The sequence below is a fragment of the Xenopus tropicalis genome, chromosome 1, assembly GCF_000004195.4.
Source record: "Xenopus tropicalis strain Nigerian chromosome 1, UCB_Xtro_10.0, whole genome shotgun sequence".
NCBI lineage: Eukaryota > Metazoa > Chordata > Amphibia > Anura > Pipidae > Xenopus > Xenopus tropicalis.
In genome coordinates this window covers 81,286,054-81,305,787 of record NC_030677.2, presented here as the reverse complement: position 1 = coordinate 81,305,787, position 19,734 = coordinate 81,286,054, and the positions used below count along the sequence as shown (strand labels likewise).

The 19,734-nt window shown below is 38.4% G+C and overlaps 1 protein-coding gene across 5 annotated transcripts in view; it reads left to right on the top strand.

Annotated features, from left to right (window-relative positions):
- slc4a4 (solute carrier family 4 member 4) overlaps positions 1-19,734 on the top strand; it is a 137,368-nt gene that overhangs the window by 3,607 nt on the left and 114,027 nt on the right. For 4 of the 5 annotated variants that reach the window (XM_004919133.4, XM_004919135.4, XM_002940576.5 and 1 more), the window contains exon 2: positions 15,680-15,753. In XM_004919133.4, the coding sequence (XP_004919190.2) occupies positions 15,681-15,753 (73 nt within the window). In that variant the 5' untranslated portion in view covers position 15,680. Of the gene's footprint in view, positions 1-2,133; positions 2,156-15,679; positions 15,754-19,734 lie in introns of those variants that run through there. The other variant, XM_031903303.1, reaches the window with a different exon arrangement.

Sequence of the window (19,734 nt, the reverse complement as noted above, 5' to 3'; positions counted from 1 at the left end):
GGTCAGTGAGATGTGGAGCAGAAACAATATGGGCATGAAGATAGGAGGGGACAGGACACCCTTCCTAAGCATTTTGCTGGTTATGCAATGTAGTTGCTTGGTGGATGCTGATGAGGATACAAAAACTGATTCCATATAAGTACAGCTTGCATGTCAGCATGGTCTTTTTAAACTAGTAGGGACTATGATTCCTAGTACCCCCAAAAGCACGCAGCAAGATACTAGTGTAGTTTAGCAATAGCTGAAGATCACATGTTTATAGATCCCTACAATAACAAATTGTGTATACATACAGACATACAGACAAATACCAATGGAAAAAACAATAATTTTTTCATGTGTTTTTGTAGCCTTAAGGCATGGTGCTTCACATTATGGAAACACCCTTTATCTGGAAAACCCTAGGTCTCAAACATTCTGGGTAAGAGATTTCATATCTGTCATTGGCTTGCCTTATTTTCCTGCATTTGGATGTCAGAAGCAGCTTAGTGCAAGACAGCAGATGCTTCTGTTAAAAGCCATTGCTATGTATTTTGTAAAATGTAACTGAGCTCTGTATCGGTTACACTGAAACCCATATGTTGCTCCCTGTGCTTCTTTCCCCAAGGAATACATGATCACAGTGCCGAAAGCCTGTCCTTGTGAATGACTTATAAAACTCTGCCTTATTTATTTTGTTTCAATGTGAGTAAAAGGGAACATGTAGTAAAGGAGTTCTCTGTGTACAAATTATTTGTTCAGACAACGTGCTGATATGAATAGTGTTCTTTCCTGGTTCAAACAATGTCTGGGAAGGAATAGTGTGTGTGTTACTGTTAACTACAGTACTTTGTGTTTTTAAAGTTTATTGCTGACTATTTTTTGTAAATTTTAAGACATGAAATGAAACCTAGGTTTTGTGGGGCAAACCACAAATGTTGTTTCAGATGTTCTGTATATAGAACAAATATCCCCCAGCTTCTAGCTGTATAGTATCAAGGCCTTCTCCAAACTAAAATGTATGCACCAACAATGACAAATTTGACTCCTCCAGCTTCCCCTGAGTGGTGGGAGCTGTAGTTGAGGAGCCATGTAGGACTGACGGTTGGACATCTCATGCATACTAAGAAAACGTTAATTTGACACCCAGGCATTAGAGGTTGTTAGTGATTTACTGTATAACTGCAAATGGGTTCCTGTAAATGATTTGCTTTCAATGAAATAAGAAACCATTTACAGTTGAAAGGAAAATGCAGTATTGGTATTAAATAGATAATGTAACTTTTGAATATATCTTATCACAAACCTTGACATACCAATACTCTTATGTGACAAACATAGTTACCTTAATAAGCAAATCATTCTAGTTTATCAGCGGCTTACAAAGAGACAACAAGAGTGACCTAGCAACTGTGGTCAGGCGCAGATAAACAAATGGCTAAAGGGCTAAGCTTGTCCTAAACTGGTTGTTAATGTTAGTGCCCTTGTTGTCCAGTCAGTGGAATGCAAGACTGACTGGCAATGTAATTGGGCATTACAAATTGTTTTATCTTTTGGGTCTCAGTCTGGAGACCCTTAGCTTTAATTATTCTAATAAATAAGTAAATTAAAAAAAAAAAAATATATATAGATATATATATACAATGATTTTTTAAGGCTACACTTTCCTTCCAGTGTATGACCTAATTTGTTTGTAGACTCCAGATAAGAATTCATAATATTTGTTTCAGTGATTATGTTATGTATCTTTGCTTTATCATTATGAATTGTGACAGATGTCTCTTCCTATTGTCCCTGTGTCTAGATGTCAGCAGAAAATAATAAGGTTTAGATTGTAAAAGATATTTTTGCACTGTATCTGCATTTTCTGGATGACCTGATGACAGAGATTTGTGGCACATGTAAATAAAAGCTAATGCTTACGGGATTTTCTGCAGATATAAACCTTTCTAGTGTGGATAGTTACTTTTAGAATAATCCAGAAGATGCTAAAAAAATTCTGATCAGTACATTTTAGATTTATATATAACCTAAAACTAGAAAAACACCCATAGGTCTATACTGTAGATTGCATTATTATTTTCTCTGTTCTTTTTTTACCCAGACATAACTCCCCTATATTTGTCTGGAGTCTTCTGGATTTTAACCACTCTTCCACGGTCTCCTGCTGTATCAGGTTTGTCTCCCACTGTCAGTTACTTCCCCACAACCTAATGCACCTGCTGCATTGAAAGGCATAGAATTGCCACCCAAAGTCCAACCAGTGATTTAGGTCCGGTGCAACTCTAGGTATCAGACTTATATATGCCCCCAGATTGCAGAAGTCACTTTCAGTAGTGTGTGATGTCATTCTGTACGAGTGATGTCACTTCTGTACGAGTGATGTCACATGTGCCACATTGCATGGCCTACCACCCTTATAAACCCCCACCCAGCTCCAGTGCTAGATTTCTGCCTGGGGCTGGGGGGTATTTTCATTAAAAAAAAATAGCTGCCACCCTAGGCACAGGCCCTCAGGTATCTATATATAAATACCTGGGGCACAGGCCTTGAGTCCTCTAATATTTTCCAAATCAATGGAGCAAGCCAGGGCAGAATGGTGGTGGGGTCAGTGCATCCAAGATGCCCCTGGATCGCTTTGGATCAGGGTTGATCCCTTTATAACTTCCTGGTTCCCTCCCTATTAAGCACTTATTTCATTTTTCCTGTCTCCCTTTTTTACCTTTCCATTTTCATTTATACTATCTTTCCATCCATTTCCAATAAGGAGAAATACCACATAGGCTTAAATTAATAAAACTTCCCCTTTAGAACTTCTGGAAAATTACATTAATATTAGATATTTTTTATAATTAATCATTAGTAAAGATATTGTAGATTTTATTGCACAGGCAAATGTCATTCATTCCTATTGGTTTCCTGCCTTTACTACAAATAAATGAAATGATTTGGGGAGTTATAAAGTTCTTGAACTTCTGTGATTTGCTGTCAGCATGTATATTTCTGTAAAAGCAAAGTTTAAATAAAGAAGTACCAGCCAAACAGGAAATGATGAGCTTTTAGCTGGAAAGCCACATAACATGTACCTCAATGCTTATTTTTAAAATACTGCAAAACACCACAGCCTGTTATCAGTATTAATGTTGTAAAACAAAGCATGAACTGATCTTTTAGCCTTACTCTTGTCTGGTCCTTCAGCTTCACCTTAGCAATAGCACTAAGCTTTTTTTTCACATATGCTGGAATGTGACTAAAAAGTTCTAAAAACATTCCATATTGACAATTATTCTGTTCCTTCCTCTGATACAGATAAGCAGGGTCGGACTGGGCCTTAGTGGGCCCCGGCGGCCCAGTTCAACCTTTGCCAGCGCTCCCCCTTCTGACTGTTCCTCCCCTGATGCGTTCAATTTATATGCGCTCGGGGAGGATGTCAGGTGGGGGCCCTGCGGGGGGGGGGGTTAGGGGGGGCCCTGCGGGGGGGCCCTGGGGGGTAGGGGACCTGGACCACATTCTGACCAGACAGAAAAGCCTCTCTACAAATCGCATTTGTTGGAAGTCAGTGTCTGACTCCAGAGTGGCATGCTGCACCACCATCACGCTTCACTTATTCTTCTAGTGTGTAATTTTAGAACAAACCAATGTATAGCCAGATTCAAACGTTATTTCTCATTGTGGCAAGAGCTGCATGAGTGCACTTTTGTCAACAAAGGCTAACCTGGAAATTCTGTAGACTGCAAAATCACCTATACCACCTCCCAACATTTGAAAAATGGAAAGAGGGACAAAAATAAATGCTATGCATATCGCGGCAACATTTTTTGACCACATCCATTTTTGCAACCACACATCCTAAATACCACTCCCATTTTACTAAATTGGGCAGGTTATTTAAAGTTTGAACACATTTCTGGGGGTTTTGGGGTTGTTTTATGTGCTATTACAGTTTTGCTCAAAAAAGATAAAAATTGCCCTTTAGGCTAATGCCACATTATTTTCGGCAAGCGTAAAAGTGCTTGCTCAAAATTCCGCCCTACGCCTCCTACATGTGCCTGCAGCCGAATGAATGAGATACGCTCGGGTGCAGGCACATGTAGCCGATATACGCATAAAAACGTGAGAGAAGTCTCGCGTTTTTCTGCATATATATATCTGCTCTTAAGCTGCAAGTCTCAGTTCCCCCAAGAGACCTGTTTAGCTTATTAGTTACAATTGTATCTAAGTGCAGGTGTAGCTTGTTAAGATTCTGGGCTCTCTGCCAAAAGCCCACTTTTTAAATTAAGTGTGAGAAACAATGTTACATAGTTACATAGGGTTGAAAAAAGACCATTAAGAGTCCATCAAGTTCAACCCTTCCAAGTAAACCCAGCAAAAACAAACCTAAACTAACCTATCTATGCAGTCACATACATAAACCATATTTACCAACATCAATACTAACTTTATATTTTAGTATCACAATAGCCTTGGATACAATGCTTGTTCAAGAACTCACCTTCTTAAAGACATTAACAGAATCTGCCATCGCAACATCACTAGGAAAGGCATTCCAGTGTATCTAAATGTAGGTGTTGCTTGTTAACATTTTGGGCTCTCTGCCAAAAGCCCACCTATTTAATTAAATGTGAGAAACAATGTATCTAAGGCTAATGCCACACAAAGCTATGGCGCATATTTTTGGCAACCAAAAAACCGAGAATACGTGCCATACGCTTGAAACTCCCCCTACATGTGCCTGCGCCCAAATGAATTGAATACGCTAGGGTGCAGGCACATGTAGCCGATATCCGCATAAAACGCAAGAAAATGCAAAGTCTTTTAGGCGAATATCGGCTACATGTGCCTGCACCCAAGCGTATTCAATTCATTCGAGTGCAGGCACAGGTAGGAGCGTATGGAGCGTATTTTTGGCAAGCATTTTTCGGCTTGCCAAAAATATGCGCCATACACTACATGTAGCATAGGCCTAAGTGCAGGTGAAGCTTGTTAAGATATCTGGACTCTCTGCCAAAAGCTACTTTTCCATTAAGCTTGTATCTTTTTTATCGTTTAGTTTTTATTGTTTTATCGTTCAGTGTTAAAATTGTTACTGTCCCGCGAAAATCGGGACAGTTGGGAGGTATGCCACCTAGTTGTCATAGAGAGGAAAATTGAATCCAATAGTTGAATGCACTTTTGTCTTTTGAATGCACTTAGAATCCAATAGTTGAATGCACTTTTGCTCTCTAAGCAAGTTAATTAATTTATTTATTCAGAAAAAGAATAAAACTGTTTTAATGTAAATGTTTTCATCTGCACAAGTAGCCAAGATTCCAGGGCACCTCCTGGATGTGACCAGGGAGAGATCTTTACACATTTGGTGAGGTAACTGCGACATTTGCTGGAACGTCAAACATGCTGTTTCCTAAGCAACAGGGACTTAGTTAGCCCTTGGGAGCCACCCAGCTAATTAGGGGTGATGTTAAAATGTGACTCTTCTAAACAACGGTGATTTTTAATGCGATTGTTAAATTGTTGAGTTCAGTTGTATAGAGCCTACATGAGTACCAACTATGCCGAAACAACTGCTAATGGGGTTTCAGTTAATTGCAAAGTAGCATTTCCCCTTTAAATCATATGACAGACATGGACAGTGTGGTTATGGTGGCTTCCACACCACTACAAATCCACCTTCAGCTGTCTGAGTTGTTTTTTAATTTCTTACACATTAAACTGAGGAGGATAAGCTGTGTTGTCATCTAGAATCAAAGTGTGTGCCAGAGTGGCAATTTCCAGTCTGCAATAAAAATGCCAAGATAGGGTGGCCTGATATATTTGTCATTTTGTGATGTTCTCAGCACAGCCAATAATTTGTGATAAGATATGCTCAGAGTTGTAAGTTTGAATTGATTTTCCTGCTAGTAATTGTTTATATTATAAAGTTTGTATCTTTTTCTTATTTACATTAAAAATTGTAAATATAAACAAAATATAGCAGTTTTATATGTTTATTGAATACTTTCTCCTAAGGGCCTCTTGCAAGGTAGTATAGTCAGACAGTTTGGTCAAACCTGGCTGATTTGCCTGTTATAATACTCCATGTGACGCCAGTGTTAGAAAAACATTACTAGAAATCATGCAAAAAAACTTACTTTGCAGTAAAATCAGTATTTGATTACTTGGAAGCTCAGTTTGCATTACCAGCCATAGTTCAGCATGATGAATGGTCATATAAGTGTGTTGCAGTCAGCCAGGCATCTGATCTCTTTGAATATAACTGAAATAAAAGCAATGACTTCCTGGGAGGCTCACCTTCTGACATGACCCATGCACACCACTGTAGCCTTCGTATTACAGCAGCAAGCTGCAATGTATAGGGTTACATTCAGAGACAAATATGCCTGTGTAACTCAAGCAGCAGGGCATAAAAACCATGTCTTGCTATATTCGTGAGAACAGACTGAGCCTGCTCTCTGCAGAATCTCTGATGAAGTCAGGGAATAAAAACATAGTTACACAGTTAAGTTGGGTAGAAGAAAGACCAAGTTCAACCCCTCCAAGTGAACCCAGCACGCACATACACCTATACTGACCTATCTATATACTCACATACATAAAGTTTAGTAGCAGAATACAATCATTTGTTCTTGTACAGATCTATACAGTCAATGCAAGTAGAGAAGTTAGAAGCATTACTTGGCTGAAGTCCAGTTTTTTGTTTGACCAACACATAGCTATAATAGCATTAACCTTGTTAGTGGGATTTATGATTTTCCCTCTAGTCTGTCTATGCTTTGGGGGTTCAGAGAATGGATTAAGAGTTTCTGTTATTTAACTGATAAGATCAGTGTGGGTTACTTCTGCTGGGTCTGAATATTAATACACTTTCTCCGTTTGTTATATGCAGTCACCTGTTCAATGCGTTTATTGCTTTCCACTCTAAAGATAACTTCTGTTTTTGTAGCAGTTGTTTGGGATTTTCATTTGGATGTAACTGCTAAACGAGCAGCTGTTGTTATATGATTGACCAGTTTCTGGATAGAGTGTTTCAATTTTGGTATAGGTAGTCCCAATAGGAGGTGTGGTGGTTTAATATGTATGTATGTATGTATACCTTTATTTATAAAGCGCTATTTATGTACAGGGAGTTATTAAGATAATAATAAATGAATACAATGTATAACAATAAATACAAATAAATACAAGGTACAGTTGCTATAAGTTAAGAGTCAAAGACACAAGAGGATGGAGGGCCCTGCCCTGTAGAGCTTGTAATCTAGATGATATCAAGTGCTAGTGCTAGGTCTGCTTTTATAAGATCACATACCTCTTTCCAGAATGCCCATCATTCGGAAGGGGAAAAAAGAACATTCCCTAACACTACCCAAATTAGAAAACGTTTACTGCCACTTTTTGTAATCTATCCTTAAATCAGTTCTCTATCCAATTACAAACATGTGTAAATAGAAGCACTTTTTCAGCAGCTTAAGGCTGATGCCACACGTGGCGTAGGGCTGATTTTTTCGGCAAGCGGAAAAACGAATGAATGGAATACGCTCGGGTGCAGGCACATGTAGCCGCTATATGCATGAAAACGCAAGAGAATGCAAAGTCTCTTTACATTCAAATCAGTCGCTTCCATGCAAATCGGTCGCTTTACAAGCAAATTTGTTGGATGGTTCACACCTGTAGTGGGGTTTTACACTGAACTGGGAGCTGGATCTATAACCCCAGACAGCACGGTTACCTTTACTGATAGAAACACATTTAATTTCCTTAACATATTGAAATACCTCTCTAAATCACCTCTTGTCTGGTAACTATTCTGTCAACTGTAGTCTGCATGCTTTACATAGAGGAATAATTGATACAATACTATTATAACTACTGAATTGGCGTGTTTGATGACTGTGTTTTTGATTACCACCATTTGGACCATGACAAAATCTTGAACATAGTGATAGAGGGAAGCCACGGGCTACCAGGCATATTTTTGTTATTGTTGTTGCACTCTCTAAGGGGCTGATTTACTAATTCACGAATCCGAATCCCGAATGGGAAAAAATCGGATTGGAAATGAACATTTTGCGATTTTTCGTAAATTGTTGCGACTTTTTCGTAGCCATTACCACTTGCTCGTAAATTGTTGCGACTTTTTCCTAGCCATTACGACTTGCTTGTAAATTGTTGCGACTTTTTCCTAGCCATTACTACTTGCTCGTATATTGTCACGACATGCGACTTTGCATGATTTTGGAAGCCTCCCATAGGACTCAATGGCACTCTGCAGCTCCAACCTGGCCCAAGGAAAGTCACGATACTGAAGCTTGAATGTATCCGAAACTTTCTTACTCGGCACGACGGCTACGAAAAAGTCGCTACAATTATGAGCAAGTAGTAATGGCTACGAAAAAGTCGCGACAATTTACGAGCAATTCGTAATAGCTACGAAAAAGTCACGACAATTTACGAGCAAGTCGTAATGGCTACGAAAAAGTCGCGACAATTTACGAAAAAATCGCAAAATACCAATCATTACGAAAAAAACGCATTCGGACGCTTTTTGGACGTTCGTGGATTAGTAAATGTGCCCCTAAGTGTATGATGTACTGCAGACATTTTTTGTGACATTTTCTTTTATAAGGTAACATAAGACTGTTACTTCTATACTTAAAGAAGAAATACTGTGTGACAAACAAGAATGTGCCAGTGCATTATACTCCACTGAATATAGAAGGAATGAACTTAAAATATGTTTCGGACTGATTTATTGAGAATTTCCACAAAACCATACTAGTTCCATCCATCTTTTCTACTTCCTGCTGCCTCCTTTCCTAGGCTGTGCAGGGGAGCCAGTGGCACTCAGCACACTGCACTGTAGGATAGGGACCAACCAGCAGCTAGGCTGGCCTAGCTGCAAATTGTCTTTGCTTGTCTGACTGCAGGGCAGTGACTGGCTATCCTCCTTTTACTAGGCTTCTGGCAGGGACTGCTAGGACACACCCACCCCTCATTTGAAACACCAACAGAGACCAGAGAAGATATATATGCAAAAGTGTATCTGATTCCTTGTTTTGTATAAAATGTAATACAGGGATACAGGGCTTCTTCTTTCAATTAAGTGAATTTGGAGTTTGAATTATATTTACACTATTTCTACTCCATGGACTGTTATATAGTTCTTATGCTGTTAAATTATTTAGTGGGAAAATAGGCATTAAAAGAAGATCACCATCCTTTAAATGCCCCTAATACAGTTTATCTGGTTTACTTAAATCATTTGAAATACCATGTATATTTTTAGGATTATCTTTCCTCCAAATGCAATGCATATATTTTTATTTTATTTGAGCTGCTGCCCTCTGTTTCCAGGCTTTGAGTTACATAAGCTGGAACAGTTATCATGCAGTTAGTCAGTAAGTGCTAGGACTCTAAAAAAAGGCAGAGGGATCAAATTTCCCAACATACAATATGCTGTCCAAGTAAGCCTAGGGGAAATTTTACTTAATTTCATCTTAAATAGATACGGTATAGGTTATTATGCACAGAACATGCCCTGGATTGATCGTATAAATAAGGCCTATCTATGGAATATCTTCATATATATATTTGTATATAATATGATTCCACATTTCTGACAAAAGTTTGTTTTTCCAGTGTCATCAGATGAATAAATTGTAGCAAAGCAGAGAGTATAGTAGATGTAATGGGGAATATAACTTTGTCATATGCATGAGAGTAAGTTCAACCCCATTTTTGGCAGGAAGATCTTTCTGAATTATGTAAAAGATCAAAATGACATTTTAGCTCACAAAGCTTTCAGGAAAATGTACAGTTGTGGAGTTATTCCAAAGTAAAAGTTCCACAAAGTTGATGTTATCAGTCTGAGCGAGTGCTGATACTGAAATGACTAAGCACCGTTTTTGAGGGTTTACTTTACAGAATATTCATGGCTCTTGTGATCTACAGTTGAATGCGAAATTGTGGGCACCACTTGCCAAATTACATATTCAGATAATTTTGTAAGTGCAATATTGTAAATAACTATTCAGTAATGGAACTAGGACCTCCTGGGCCCTGCCGGGCATGCAACCGGACCTCCCACCTCTCCCCAGATGCGTGCTTTCTCTCTGTGGAAGCGCACTCGCATTAAAATTAATTGCGATGAGAACTACAATGGCCCAACTAGGGGGCCCAGGTCTTGGTGCAGTCGTACCCTCTGCTACCCCGTTATTTCTGCCCCTACAATTATTGCAGGAATCAGTGTGTTAAAAAACAATATACTTTCAAATGTAAGTTCACATTTTATTTCATGAACTTTGAAGCAAAGAAAACTGTAGTTGTGGCATGTGCAAAAATTTGAACATCATTATAAGTCAGTATTTTGTAACACTCATACAGATACAAATAAACAAAAGGAATTCTGGGAATGAATTCCAAACTCCTAAAAAAAATCCCATTTACATGGCTTCTGCTTTAAAACCCAGTGGGTGAGCTTTAGCCTATAGGATAACCCCATGTAAAGCATAATGGTCCCACCTATATGTATTCTCTGCAACATCTGTGGAATGTTAGTAACTTTTGAAGGCAATTATAACAACTCCCTTTAATAAAACTGAGAAATTATTCTCAGAGGGGCACAGAACAGTATGAAAAGTCTGTGATCCCCCTCCCATAGCTGCTTTACTTGAGAACGGAAGTGATGCATGTATCAACAATTCCTTGACCTGCTCTGACCCAGCTTCAATATTAGAAAAATAGTAAAAAAATAAAAAATTGAAAGCTATTGAAAAAAAACATTTAAGTATGATATACTATCACAAAAAGGAAGGAGATAAACCCCTTTAAAGCTCCAGTGTACCCTAATCCTTCTAAGACTTCTATACCTTTAACCATCCCACCCTTAGTGATGAGGCATGTATTTACTTCTCTTGGCATCAGATGCAATTTCTTATGCAATTGAGCTAAATACCTTTGTACCACTGTTCCAGAAAGGCATAAATTTGCTGTGAATGTTGGAAGTGGATTTCGGGTTACATTTTCAAAAGATATTAAAAAAAAAACATATTCAAAAGTTAAATTTGCAAAAACCTCTAAAAAATTTTGATGACATTTCGGACATTCCTGTTTTTAATTAAACTGTTAATAATATCTAATGGCGCAAATTGCCATAATTAGGTTTGCTACACCCTCTTATTTGTGTGCTTGTACCAACAGCAGAACCCACTAGAAAACCATGCCTACTTAGATAAACATATTATTATTAATAGTTACCATTACGAATGTACAATGCATCAGTATTATCCACAAAGAGCAACAAACATAGGGTACATTTTATTAACAATATGAGGTAATAGTATTCGCAGTAGCTATGACAACTGGTTAAGCACCTTGCATTTCTAAAGATCAGGGCAGTAACTAGTTAATTACTGACAAACTTTGAGTCGCTCATCTCTGATGATTCACTGCTTGAGATTTAGAGTTTAGTATAAGCTGATTATATATGGGTGCTTGTTTTAAAGGGGAGGCAAGCATGTCTGTGCATTGTTGTGCTCCTTTTTTAAAGGTATGTTTTAAAATGGTGGTTTAAATATTGAAAACACAATTTTTTTAAACATTAATTATATATTTAGAATGGTGAATGTTATTATGCAACTTAATATAATCAATAGCTGTTTTGGCAGTTCTGTGTCTGCCTGTGTATATACAGTTACAAGTGGTAACTAGTGAATTGGATGCTATGCCTTATGAAAGTGGTATGATGGGTCGGGACCCCTTTGGGGGTCGAACAACCCTTTCACAGTGGTCGCCTAAGACCATCGGAAAACACATGTTTTCGATGGTCTTAGGAACCGAGAGACCGCTCCTCTATGGTTGGGGGTCACCAAAACATGAGGAACTGTATTAAAGGGTCCCGGCATTAGGAAGGTTGAGAACCACTGAGCCTAGAGGAAGATTACATTTTTAGTGTGCTTATCTCATCCTGGCAATTTCTTCAGAATAGGTGTACTCATGATGATTAACATAAAATGAAAAGGGCAGCATATATTTCTTTAATGCTTTAATATTTCCAATATATATTGTGATAAAATATCAACATTATTTTACAGACACTGTTTGGTCAAATCAGTCCCTGATCCAGTTGAGCTTATAGTCTAGGGGTCCTGCCATAGACACATACCTGACTAAAGGTCCCCATACACGGGCCGATCCGCTACCTCGGGTGGGCGATATCAGGAGAAACCAGGCTAATTCGATCATTTGGCCCTGGGGCCAAACAATCAAATTATAACGACGGGTATAGGAAAAGTCGGTCCGGGGACCGCATCAACAAGCCGATGCGGTCCCTGATCCGACTAGATTTTTTAACCTGCCCGATCGAGATCTGGTCGATTTCAGGCCAGATATCAGTAAGGCCAGCAGCTTCCTGCGATATCGGTCGACTCGCCGACTTGCCATACTCGCCGATTGGGCAGGTTAAAAGATTTTGATCGGGCGCCTCCTTATCTGCCGTTTCAGCCCTGAATGTTAGTGACGGATTGAACGATCTTTCTTGCTACCGATGGTCGCACGAAAGATCGAAAATCGCCACGTGTGTGGCCACCTTAAGGGCTCTGGCACACGGGGAAGATTAGTCGCCCGCGAACAGGGAGTTAATCGCGGGTGACTAATCTTCCCCGTGTGCCAGAGCCCTAAGAGCACACTTACAAACACAGATAGTGGCTTGTTATCTTGTAACCCAAGGCCCCAGCACTGTAAGGAAGCAGTTCTAACCATAGTACCACCATTCATCCAATACATAGCAAAACAAATTCTGTTACAATATTTATTTTTATTTGCAACAACAATTGTTTTGGTTTATTCGTTTGATTTTACAAGTGAAAACATGAATTGCATTGATCCAAATTGTGTAAAGAGAGTAAAAAAAATCCTTCATTTCAATAAATGCTCAGACTTTCTGCTTGGTTTAACACAGCTTAATGATGTTATGGAGAAAGACAGTTTGTACAGACATATAAGTATTGACACAAGAACATTTGTTATAGAATAGCAGTATAGAGTGGGGTAATGATGAAGTAATCCCTAAACAATTACATACTAAATTCCCACCGGGAACTGTAGGAAAAGTATATACAAATTAGTTCCAAGCCTAATGTGTAAAGATAAAGATTTATTGCATACTATAAATAGGCAAAAGCAAAAAGGATATAATACATGAGGATGTTGTGAAGTTATGATATGATTCTAACTACTGACATAATTCATAGCTTATTAGACATAATACGGGGAATACATGGAAGCGCTGTGTCTACTGTTTAGGAATGGGGCTACTATTATGGCATTGTGGGAAAAATCCTGGTGAATTACTGTTGCAAATATTATTCAAACCAGCATAAGGGTAATGTCCCACAGAGAGTTTATTAGCAGATCTCTGCTACCGCAGGTTACTAATCTCTCTGAAATACTTTTCCACTGGCAACAGAGGGAACCGCCAGTGGAAAGGCCTGTGTATCACTTCAATTTTCCAAAATCACTTGAAGTTGCACAAATTCTAGAGATCATTTATTATAAATATGAACTATACTAGCTCCTGCGTAGGCCACAGACACCCAGGGCCTTATTTTAAATACGTATGGCATTGTCAGAATCGAGAATCTACAGACTTTTCTGATATTACTACATTTATCTTGCATAGGGAAGCAATCCACAAAAGCACTTAGCAATTGGCCACATTTCTTTTAGCTTGTTACATTTCTTTGTGGATGGATCCTATAGCTATCTTACTTTACACACAGCAGATAGAAATTGTCTATAAATTTCATGTGACAAAGTCGTTTTTACTGTGTGTCAGAAGGAAAAAAGGTTTTATAAATTCACATTTGCCCTCTATAAATATACTAACTGATTTTCTCATACCCCATAAAGACATGGAATGAGACAGGATGACTCTTCAGATTTTGTTAAAGGAACAGTAACACTAAAAAATGAAAGTGTATAAAAATAATTACGATATTATGTACTGTTGCCCTGTGCTGGTACAGCTGGTGTGTTTGCCTCAGAAAGACTACTATAGTTTATATAAGTTAGCTGCTGTGTAGCCATGGGGGCAGCCATTCAAAGGAGAAAAGGCACAGGCACATAGCAGATAACAGATAAAGCCCCATTATATTCTACAGAGCTTATCTGTTATCTGCTATGTAACCTGTGCCTTTTTTCCAGGTTGAATGGCTGCCCCCATGGCTACACAGCAGCATATTTATATAAGCTATAGTAGTGTTACTTTAGCAAATACACAACTTTACCTGTGCAGGGTAACAGTATATTTTAAATACTTTAATACACTTTCATTTTTGGCATTACTGTTCCTTTAACTGGTTTTATTTATTTTACATTTTCTAAGATTTTAGCTGGCAGGGGCCAATTACATCATGGAGCAATATAAATATAACCTTACTCTCAGGCACTGACCTCGCTAGGAGAATGCAGAGTAAAAATGTACTTCCCTGTGAATAAAACAGTTTTATGTTTGAACGCAATTAGATTTGTTTGTAATATTTTACAGGTGTACAAGAGGAAGAAGGCCCTGGGGAAAAACAGCTTATAGTCTAACTTTGTAAAAGGTGACTTACAGAAACATATAGGAAGGTAGCTACATTGGCACCCATAATGCATTACTGCACATAAGAAAAACTTATATATGCACATTCTTTCTCCCTTTATGAAATGATTTGTAAGAAAAAACATAGCTTGCAGTAAGCCAGACACATTCTTATCACTCCCTTACCTAACATATTTTTGAGTTCATGGAAAACATGTCCTTATTTGACATATTTTTGAATATATTATTATATTCTGTTTTATATTTGGACCTTTTGTGTCTTCTGTTTTATGTATGGAAAAATGGAATTAATCTTGCAATAGGCAAAATTTAAGCAACACATAACATGGCTGTTGCAGAGCTGCAGCTTTCCACATGAAGGCTCTCTGAGTGTACAGGGAATTGTAGTTCAGTAACAGTTGAAAGGCCACAGGTGGAAAGTTATATGAATATTTATGTGCTTTATGAGTCTTTGCCTATTACCCATGTCAGACTGGCTGATATTCCTTCATCTTTGAAGATGGCATTAGCTAAATAAAATGACAAATAATTAACGAGATGTTCTGTTCTCATGGCTCCCAGTAGCTGGGACTCTGCCTAATCCTCAGATGTCAGCTTTCTGTTAGACCAGTGTGTGACACAAAGCTTGCCTCTCAGCAGAGGAGTATTAAGTAACAGAAGTAAGCCAGAGCTCTTTTTAGACAGCATGTGTCTGTGTATGCCACATATACCTACCATGTCTGGAGAGTGTTCTTGCATTTCTGTCAGACCAAAGCCATGGACCTCATCTAAGTTTTTAGCCACTATCCTCATGGATTTTACATCAGTTTTCATAGTAGATTAAAGAACGGAAAACACATCTTTTGACTGGGATTAACCCTTTATAGTCCGTTTGGACTAATGCCCTTGGATTGCAGATAACCTAGCTGAACTCAATCACTAGGCCGAACAAGTGGAGTGGAGATACCAGGAAGGGCTAAAGGAAAAACCTGAGAACAAGAAAAAGGCCTGGGCAGATAATATGAGTAGCAGTGCACAACCGAACCTGCCTAAGAGTGGGGTCTGTTCTGGCAAGTCACTCAAGGAGAGGTCTGAGCACTCTTTCTTTCTTTTTTACTACTATAGGATGGAGGATGAAGCGGTTTTGGACAGGGGGGCTTCATTCCTGAAGCATGTCTGTGATGAAGAGGAAGTGGAAGGTAAGAAAATAATTAATTTAAATGCAATAGATGCTAATACTGATGTGAATCTTGAGATTATCAAGTTATGTACTATGCATTTAATGTACACTGCAATATTGTATGGCAAGTCCTACAGTTGAGGAAAGGCATTTGAACAACATTCTGTAACTCCTTTTGTGTAATTTCTTTTCTATGGTGGGTGTTAAAGGCAGGGTGAATTAATAAGGCAGAGCAGTCTAGTGTGTGGCCTTATCTCTTGTTAAACTACAACAGTTATAATGACAAAGGATGCAGGAAGTGAATACTGGGAGTCCAACAAAAGTTGGAGATCAGCAGGTCAGATATTCTTGATATTTGATCACTCAGGACCAAAGGAGACTGAAGTAGTATTATAATTGTATAACAAGACAAAGTTATTTATATTAATATATGATATTATATGGTGTATGGTATTCATTCATTTAGTAACACTGTTGCACTTGCACCCTGCCCTGTGTTTAGCGCCTCTAATACAGCACTGTATTCACAAGGGGCAGAACACAGGTGTCCAATTATATGCCCCCTAGCTTTCAAGTTAATCCACGCATGGTGCAAGGAGCAAGCTGCAAGCTGTACCAAAAGACCCTGCTGCAAGCACAATGAAAATGAGCACTGAGTGGTGTGATTTTGTGCCCTTGCACTTGCAGCAGGAGATCTGATTTTATATCAGAGCAGCTTATTTTTCTGCTTTGTCTTTCTCAACCTAATATAGCATTTTATGCAGGTATCCTGTTATGAAAAAACGTAAAATATTTAAACAGGGCCAGCTTTCACTGTAAAAAAGTAATACTGCCCAATTTTCTTTAGCTTCTTTAGAAGGAATGCATAAAAGAGGTATCTTCAGCTTTGGGCTCTCTGGCTCTTGCAGCTGTTGGCATGCTGGGTAGTTTTGTTTAGCAATAGCTGGAAAGCTCAGGTTAAAGAATCAAGTATATTAGAGTCCCTACCTTATGCTCCTGACTTGATGTCATAGGATTGGTACTTAATTAAATATTCCCACTTACTAACTGTTTACAACAATACTAGAGGTAGATGCAAATAGTTTACTCCTGTTTAAAACAGATTATTTGTGTAAGTATGCAAGCATCTACATGACTTGCAATGTCATGGCTTGTTTTAAATGAGTCGTAAGCATCAGAGTATTTGCTCATTGCATTAACTAAGGCTAAAGTTCTATCTGTTGACTACTGCTGCTAATTATATAGTTGAGTAAGACTGTATGTTAGTTTCTCACGTTCTCTGTGTTTCTGACAATCATATTTATTTCATGGGTGGTTTTTAATCATACTAGAGAATATATAAATATTTTGTAAATATAAGGTGTATTTATGGAGATGTAAAGCAAGTGAAAATGCTAAGCTGGAAAATTAATGACATTTATGGTATTTACTGTTTGTAATCTCTTCATTAATTAAACATCTAAAAATACAATTTCATATAGATGAAAGATAGATAGATACAAATACATAGTGCTATTTTGCTCCTTTTATTAATGACATTTATACAGTAGGTTCATTTTTTCCCAGGAGAAGCTCTAAAAGGGGGGCTTAAAGGAGGTTTAAAACAGCCATGATAGGGTTTCCCTATTAAAAGGTGTTAGATTCAACAGACAGAATAGCACCAAAGCCTCTAAGGACTGTAGCAAGGTTACTAGCAAACTACACTAATTTAACCCTTTATGGGCTTAAGACCATGATACCTACCTCTTACATTCCTGCATGTACAACGTATATTGTAATTCTAAACAATGTTTAGAATTGTCTTGGCAACCTATTTTAAGAATTTTGTTCCAGATTTGCACACACTGCCAATTTACGTAAAATTATGCACCTGACATTTCGATTTGTGAAAGGAAACTTATATTGCAAGTCCACATAAAGCAAATCTTTGTCAGGTTAATTGGCTCTTGAAGACATAACCTAGGGGATAGAGATTAGAACAGCAATTTGTTCTTTTTATGCAATTCTGCAGTTTCGTTCAGACTGAAGATTCAGCAGTATATGATACTGCTTCACAGTCCACATAAAGGGGCATATTTATAACATTGTGAAAAGTATTATTACCTCTGCATGTGTGGTTACTCTCATATACAGTAAGTATAGTTTATATTTTAATTTATATTGATACACTGAAAGAAACTTTATCCAGATGGATTTCTTTGTAGCAGTCTAGCTCTTGTACTTAAACATCTTTAATGAAAATTGCTGAATTTAGAAGTGCTGAAGTGCTACCAATGTTGCAACTTGATGCTCTGCAAATTGCTCTGAATTAAGCATAGTCATAGGCAACCTGAGAAGCAAAAATATTATGACTGGTTGCTTCAAATAGATGCACGCTTGTATCATGTCATTCTAAAACATATTCTACACAATATGTTTTAGCATAACTATTGCCATTTTGTTGGTTACTTAAAGGAGAAGGAAAGGCTAATAAAGAGTTAATCTCAAGCTGCAGGCATACCTTCAGTTCTCTCAATAGTGCCCTTAAGTCTCCCCATATTTCTCCCGTTCAGATGATCAGAAGCCAAACAGGAAGAAAAAACGTTGAGCTGTGTAAAGAAAGTTCTCATAATGCCTCACTCCAGCACCAAAATCAAGACTGGTGTACATGCTCAGTGTGTAAAGCTGGCCATACACGCACCGATAATATCGTACAAAACCTTGTTTCGTACGATATTCGGTGCGTGTATGGTAAGTCGGCGAGTCGACCGATATCGCAGGAAGCTGCTGATATCGGTCGACTCGCCGATCGGGCCAGTTAAAAGATTTCTGCCTTCAGCGCTGAATCGGCAGAAGGAGGTAGAAATCCTATTGTTTCTACCTACTTATCTGCCGTTTCAGCCCTGAACGGTTTGTGGCTGATTGTACCATCTTTCGTGCGACCGATGGTCGCATGAAAGATCTCAAATCGCCACGTGTGTGGCCACCTTAAGACTATGAGTCAGCTTCCTGCCGATTGGTCAGATCCACATTCCTAAGGGGGGGGAGTGAGTTCTTAGCATTCTTGAGGGAAGGGGGAGCAGGAGAGAGCAGAAAGCAGAGAGCTGCGTGTCTCTGGCACAGGAAAACAGGCACAACTAATCTTTTGACAGAGAAGTCAGTGCAGTGTTTCTGTGAGTGCTTATGGCTGTATTTATATAGACCTTTCTGATAAAGCTTACTTAGTTTTACCTTTCTTTCTCCTTTAAGGCCCATGCTTTCCTTTTGCATCTTGCCCTGTTTTGTACCCTTTACCTTGAACTATTTACCTCCTTTTATTTCTTAGTTTACATGAATTTACTATCAGGACTTATCATTAACTTTCTGTGTGGCGAGTAAGTGAAATAATGAAACAAGTTCCTATGCATAAAACACAAAAGTTCACGCCTCATTTATTATCATTAATGCAAACATGGTGGCACAGTGGATAGTATTCCAACCAGGGCATTATATGCAAGGAGTTTATACGTTCTGCCCGAGGGTTTCTTTGTCCGTTATATGCTTGAGAGTAATGTGCTGTGGTAATGTGACATCTGCTTCGCTATGGCAGGGACGAAGGTAAATGATGTTTAATCTCTTTAAACTTGCACTAGTGCAATTGATTTTTAACCAGTCATGTTCGAACTTACATTTTCAACTTGTAGGTTGCCAGCACCTGTTGAGATATAATGGCTGCTAGTGACTGCAGTGGTTAGAATCTTGTTTCAATAGTATGGCATTGTTCTCTCTTCGTATAGGTGCCGTGGAGCTGTTATATAGTAGCACTGCACATAAGTCTTTATTGGATTCCCCCACTGACATCATCTAGTTATATAATTAGATATTTGCTTTGCCCTCTAAAAAACAATGAAATTATAGTACTGAATTCCTGTGCTGACCATTTGGTAGGCATGTTTCTCCTGTCCTGAAAATGGCCAAGGCAAAGATTTAAAGTCATGAGCCAGAACTTTACATTTCATGTTGGGTGACCACAGGAAAACTC